This window comes from Coturnix japonica, chromosome 30 (assembly GCF_054131305.1).
Source record: "Coturnix japonica strain WE chromosome 30, WE-NBRP24, whole genome shotgun sequence".
Lineage (NCBI taxonomy): Eukaryota > Metazoa > Chordata > Aves > Galliformes > Phasianidae > Coturnix > Coturnix japonica.
This window is the reverse complement of record NC_140692.1, coordinates 6,742,412-6,748,853: the sequence shown is the minus strand read 5'-3', so window position 1 is coordinate 6,748,853 and position 6,442 is coordinate 6,742,412. Positions and strand designations below refer to the sequence as shown.

At 42.1% G+C, this 6,442-nt stretch overlaps 1 protein-coding gene and 1 long non-coding RNA gene across 2 annotated transcripts; both read right to left on the bottom strand.

The window, feature by feature from the left end:
* Positions 1 to 306: 306 nt before the first annotated feature.
* Positions 307 to 1,625, bottom strand: LOC146755835 (obscurin-like). Its single transcript, XM_085525296.1, has 2 exons — positions 1,363 to 1,625; positions 307 to 717 (listed from the first exon to the last, which is right to left on the bottom strand). Exons 1-2 carry the CDS (start codon positions 1,610 to 1,612, stop codon positions 383 to 385), a joined length of 585 nt encoding a protein of 194 aa, XP_085381422.1. The 5' UTR covers positions 1,613 to 1,625; the 3' UTR covers positions 307 to 382.
* A 2,478-nt stretch (positions 1,626 to 4,103) lies between these two features.
* On the bottom strand, positions 4,104 to 6,043 carry LOC146755834 (uncharacterized). The gene is made up of 3 exons (XR_014937890.1): positions 5,828 to 6,043; positions 5,098 to 5,202; positions 4,104 to 4,213 (listed from the first exon to the last, which is right to left on the bottom strand). It is a non-coding gene; the product is annotated as an uncharacterized LOC146755834 (long non-coding RNA).
* Between the last annotated feature and the right edge of the window lie 399 nt (positions 6,044 to 6,442).

Below are 6,442 nucleotides of genomic sequence, written 5' to 3'. Positions count from 1 at the left end.
AATTGAGGATGATGAACCATGTCTGAAAACTGCCTCTCTCTTCTCTCCACTCATCACACTGGGAGCCTCAGATGATGCTCTCAGATGCACATGCTCTAGATAGGAATTTGTTGTACAGCTAGATGATGTGAAGGCCATCCCTTCAGCTTATACTTAGAGGATATTTGCTCCCACAGTTCCCTCAACAGAGCATTCCTGATTTACTGTTAATGGAACAAGCTGTAGTGAGATGCCCATTTCCAACACTACCCCAGTGCTTTGGGTAGTTCTCACATTTGTGTCAAATGTTTCCTCCTTTTACTTATTTTTAAGAGAAATTCTCAGTGCTTTGAGGTTCAAGTAGAAGGTTGCTATTCACTTTAACCATATTATGAGTTAGCTCTCACGGCAATCTTATCAGAAGACAGTTGAAGGAATCAGGCCCCAGAATCTCTCCCATCTCATTACCTTTCACAGACAGAGAGGCTTTGGAGGTTAGACCACGGGCAGTAAAAACGACTTCCCCAGCGTCAGTAGGAGTCACACTTTTGATAATGAGAGTATATTTCCGACCCACGTTAGAAGCTTTAAATCGCCCACCACTTTCCACTCTGCTTCCATTCAGTGTCCAGTTGAACTCATCAATGCTTTCATGGGACAGAATGCATTCAAAAGTACAATCTTCTCCCTCCTGGATTTCAGTGGTTTTCAGCCGTTTGGTAATGCCACTATTCAGCTCTGGAAGGTAAGAGATACATTAGTATGAGGTTTATATGGAGAAAAGGCATTTGTGACTGACATGAGTAGCAGTACTGGTGTTTTAACTCAGGATTTGCAGAACATGGCTGCGTTCCTTACTGATGTATTCTCTAAGACATTCTCCACTCAGAATTACCAGAAAGCTATAAAAAAAAAAGAGACGTGAATCTCTTGTCTTTGCTCTGGAAGAACTACAATTAGAGCAGCTCAGTCCATGGAGCAGAATGAAGATTCAATGAGCTACAGAGGGAACAACCTAACAGAGAGGACAACTCTAGGATGCTGCATGAGAAAAAGGGTTTTGCCTATGACAAGAAATTAAATGTTTCTATTAGCAAATTTCTTACCATCCTACCCCTACTGGTGTACAAACCATTTCTCCATTTTAGGGATGTTTAGAAAGGAAATATTTCCAGGACATTCTTGATGTGTTTGGTGATTTTCATGGCAAAACGAGATACATTTACATCAAAAGCAATGGGAATTTTCCAGACATCACTGTGCTAAATTGCAGTAATACACTTCTATTGTAGAAACTATTAAGGCTCGTGGGGGAATAGGTGTAAGACATAGTGACCACACTGAATGTGCTTTCAGCACTCCTTTACTTTCCACAGTACTTACCCTGAAGGCCGACCTTTGATTTGGCAACATCAGTGCCAATATCACAGGTATAGAAACCTGCATCTGACTTCTCGAGGTCATGGATAAGGGGATATAGGGTCTTCCCAGACTGTACCAGCTCATACTTGTTGCCAGAAGTGAGCACAACACCGTCCTTCTTCCACACTGGTTTGACCTTCTCTTTAGAGACTTCGCATTCCAATTTAATCACACCCCGCTCCTCAACAAAAACATCATCCAAGGACTTCATGAAGACAGCAGGCTTCTCTGCAATTAAAAAGGCAAAACAGAACAATGTGATACAGAAGTTGAGACATTTCCAGTTGCTTTCAGATTTTTAAATAGGGATAAATAAATCTTTACCAGCACTGACGACACCAATATAGAACATAAAGCGGTTTCATGTGTGTTGACTGAATGCACTTTATGGAATTCTGAACTAATCAGTAGGAGAATACAGGGAACAGGAGGGACAGCCTGCATTGCCTTGGGTGGGACTGATATCATATGAAGTAATTGGGATGCAGCTCTTCTAAAGCTGGAGAGCTGGCATTGCCCTCACATGGAGCAGAGCTCATACAGCAGGCCTCAGGATTAAGAGGATAAGCTGCTGAACACTTTTGATTTTCCTATTTTATTGACTCCTTTTATCTATCTTCTATTTCACACATCAGATGTTTATACTGGGGAAAAAACTTCCACCAAATGCAAAAGAAAGGAGAAAGAGGAAATCCTTCAAACTCTGAGCGCATAGAGTAAAAGAGCTTAATTGCTGGGGAGAGCAGATTAGAATCACAGTATCCTTAGAATTGGAAGAGACCCTTAAAGGCCATCTAGCCCAGCTCCCCTGCAATAAAAAGGGACATTCACAGCTAGATCAGGTTGCTCACAGCCTGGTCATTAGTCATCCCAGAGGCAAAACACACACTGAATGATCTCTCCCTGCAGTCATAAATCCTTGGAGACAACAGCATTGACACTGCATGTTACTGAAGCAGTAAAAGAAACTGCTCTTGTAACTCTCCTTGTGCTAAATAAAATGATGATAAAAAGCAATGGAATGCTTTGGCAGGACACCAAAACCATCCTCCTTCGTTGATATCTGCTGCAATGGAACCTTCCACTGGAAGAAAGCCTCTGATGACTTGTCACCCCAGAGAGGTGAGCTTTAGAAGAAGGACTGCTGCACAACAGAATGAACTGGAGCTCCTTAGCATCTCTTACATCCAGGAGGGGTGTGATCAGACCCACCTACCACCTTCAGGTGCGCTTTCTGACACCTTGTCTGACTTCACTGTCACTGTGCCAGCATCCTCAGGCTTAACCTGCTTCATTGTCAGTGTGCAGCAATTGCCAACGTTCTTGATGTCATTGTAATTGTTGGTGTAAAGGAGGTTGCCATTCAGGAACCATTCCACGTCCTCGTCATCATGGGACAGCTCGCAGGAGAAGACAGCAGAGCTCTCTTCTTCAATTTCTACATCCTGCAGGTGCTTCGTTACTTCTACATTGCGGGCTGTGGGGAAACAAGGTGAACTGTTACCACTGTTACTATAAATCATACTGGGATGTGGTAGAATGGTTGGACTAGATCATCTTTGTGTAATCTTCTCAGTGAAGATTATACATTTATAAAGTTAGCAGGAGAGAACGGCAGAAATCAACCTCAAGAAGAGAAATCTGAGGTGAAATAGGACATGGAAGAGGCCACCCTCCCTGCTCATATCTTCAGCTGTCAGCATGGCCTCAGTCTCTGCAATTCCTGCCTTGCACTTGTACACACCAGCATCATCGGGCTTCAGCTTCAGAATCTTGAGCTCTGCTGAATGCTTATCCCTCTTGATCTTGTACTTCTCAGAGGGCTTGATGAGTGTGTGGCCTTTGAACCATTTCACAACCTTTGGAGAAGGCCTGAAGTCACAGGACAGGATGACAGAATGATGTTCCAAAGCTGTCTTGTCCTCCAACTTCCTGGTGATTTCTATATGGTAATCTGCAAAGCAGGGGTGGAAGAGAAGAAAGGATGAGGACAATTGGAAGAAGAGGAAAGTCTCTTGCGTGTATTCCATTCCAATTAATGTCAAGTTCACAATGGTTCTTTGAACGACTCTAAAGACAAAACAAACGATTGTCTATAGGGAATGCCATTGACTACATTTCTATGAAGTAATACTGCACAGTATCTACCAAATGCAAGGTCCAGCTCTTGTTCTGTGCTTATTAAATTGCTCCCAATTGTTGAGGCTTTTATTCAAATAAGAGTGAGTTGAAAATATAACAAGTACTTTAGGATGTGAATGGATAATCTTACGCTGGGGACAACAGCAGATAAAAAGCCTGCAAGTTTCTTTCAGATGAAATCAATGACAAACCGCACCAAATTTAGGTGCTACCAAACTTAACCTTGTCTAGTTCAGAAATACAATTAATTTCACCTGATTTGACTTCTTTGGTATAGCCAAGGACAAAACCTCAGCTCTGTAGATCTGAATAGTAAGCACATCACAGCTATTCAAACAGATCTTTGCGCAGTGCAGTGTTTTCAAAGCCTGGATATGTTACCTCTGACAAGCAGAGTGGCTGTGGATTTGGATTTGCCAATTGAGAACTGTATGGTGCTTGTCATATCAGTGGTGGTTTTCGGTATGGTCAGCTGGTGGATGGTGCCTTCTTGCTGCATAATCAAGTTTCTGCCAGCCTGTAAGACTTCCCCACGTAGGAATACCACTTAGGAGGTTTCACAGAAGGAATGGATATCTCGCATTCAAATTTGGCTTCTTCAGGCTCAGTCACATAGTCATCACACAGCTCCTTTACTAGATTAATGGATTGCTCTTTAAGAAGTATGGAACTAGAGAAAGCAGAGATTTAGAAGGTATGTAAAAAACCCTTACATTATCACCCTACTTACTCATGTCAGCATTACTGCACATGAACACTACACCTATCAGCTCAGAATGCCTTGAAACATCATTAAAAAATAATAGAAAGAAAAGAATGTTGTTAAGAAGTCAGACAATAAGACTGACAATCTGAAAAGAGCCCAGATCTTCTGATTCCCAGTCCAACATCCAAATCAAACCATGACCTTCCCATCCCAATATCAAACTCTCGCATTACGAAATGGAAAAGAGGTTCATTGAAACACGGACATTGATAATTACTTTGGTTAAATACAGCAACTTAGCTCTAAACAACAAGTTTTCACCTAGTAAAGGTCTCTGTAGCTCAAATGTAATGACTCTACTTAGGAGAAATTCATTTTCCAGGAAGTTCTTGCCCTTATAATTTTAACAGTGGCAAAGCTGGGGACTGAACTCTTGAGTAGTGTGCTAACTCAAATGCCTCCCTTTTCTTTATCACACTTAACATCATATATATGCCCTAACATTGTATATATTAAAAAAAAACACAAAACCCTGTGTTCTTTTCAAACAGCAAGAGAAAATGAAGAAAAAGTCAAGCTATGTTTTTTGTCCCTCAACATTCAAACACAAATCTGAAGACTAAAGGTAGAAAATCAACCTCCTAAGAAAATAATCTGTTTTACTTAGCAAAAGTAAATTCCAAAAGAGAAGCTGGATATTTTGTGGGCAGAAAGGTAGGTAGGTAGGAGTTTTTATTTCTGTGAAAGGCCCTGGTGGTGTTTAACTTCCTTGACATTAAAGCAAAGGATGTTAGCTCGTTTATAACATAAGATAATTTAATCAAAATCGTCATCAGAAGCATAATTACCTTTAACTGTAAGATGGGCACGAGATTCTGCCTTTTCTGCTACAGATTTTATTTCTGCTGCATCCTTGACTTGGACAAGTGTGTAAGTCACCGAGTAGGTCTTTCCTGAAGCAGAGAACCACAGAGTCACTAAGGCTGGAAAAGACCACTAAGGTCATCTAGTCCAACCGCCAGCTCATCCCTACCAAACTGTGCTCTTGAGAGCAAACCCACAACTACACTTGGCTTCCTTGAGCAAAGAGCTCTGAGGCACATGGCCAGGCTGAGCATCATCCATCTGGTTTCACAGCATCACTGCCTGTTCTCTCATGTCAATGAAACCACCCATTCCCCCACATCCACATCCCCACGAAAGTGGAATCTAAACATGGCTTCTACAAGGACTGACCAAATGTGGCCGCCGTCACCTTCAAAGTACCTGATACAGAAGGATCACACTCACTGTCAGACAAAACCTCTTTGGAGAGGTGAACTGACTGCCCTGTTCACCCCCACGTTGGAAATAACTGCACTCATTTCCTACCTGCTCCTGGCAGTGTGGGATGGTGGGATAGCATCACACTTCCCACACTAAGCATCCCACCATGTCACTTGTTCCACCTAAACCTCAGTCCCAAAACAAAAGGGGAACTCGCTTCTGAACCCTCTTCACTTCATTTCAGATGTCTTATATGCTTGATCTCCAACCCACCCCCCACTCAGGAGAAAGATCCCCCTCTTTACACCCTACCATCTTGCTGCATTCTAATGTTGTCATCAGCCTTCAGCTTGTTGTCATCTTTGTACCACTGGCTCTGAACCTCATCGTGTGAAATCTCACAGACAAAAGATGCACTCCCATATTCATTCACTTCCACATCTTCCAGTGGTTTAACAATCTTGATATCTCCAGCTGTGAAATACTAGAGATATATTTGTCAGGGTATTTCCAGAACTGAGTGCAGCATCTTTTCCTTACACATATTTGCATAGAAAAAAAGTAGGATTATGTTTTATTCTAAACCATCATCCATTCCTGAGTCATTTCTCTCTTCAACACAGTCAATGCATTATTGCCCTTGAACTTAAAGATAGACTTACTAGCTACAATGGAGCTCCCTGCAAACAGTTTTCATGGAAACCAGAATCTCATTTATTCTAAAACCTTTCAAGCAAAATTAAGGGTAGAAAAACAATAGAACTGACTGAATCTTTAAGGTCATTTAGTTCCAGTCCCCCTGCTATAGGCAGGGACACCTCCCTCCACACCAACTCTTCTCCTCAGGGTCAAGGCTTCTCTCAAATCATTCTCCTCTAAGCCTGTGCCTGTGCTTGGGATTGCCCTGACCCAGGTGCAGGGCCTTGT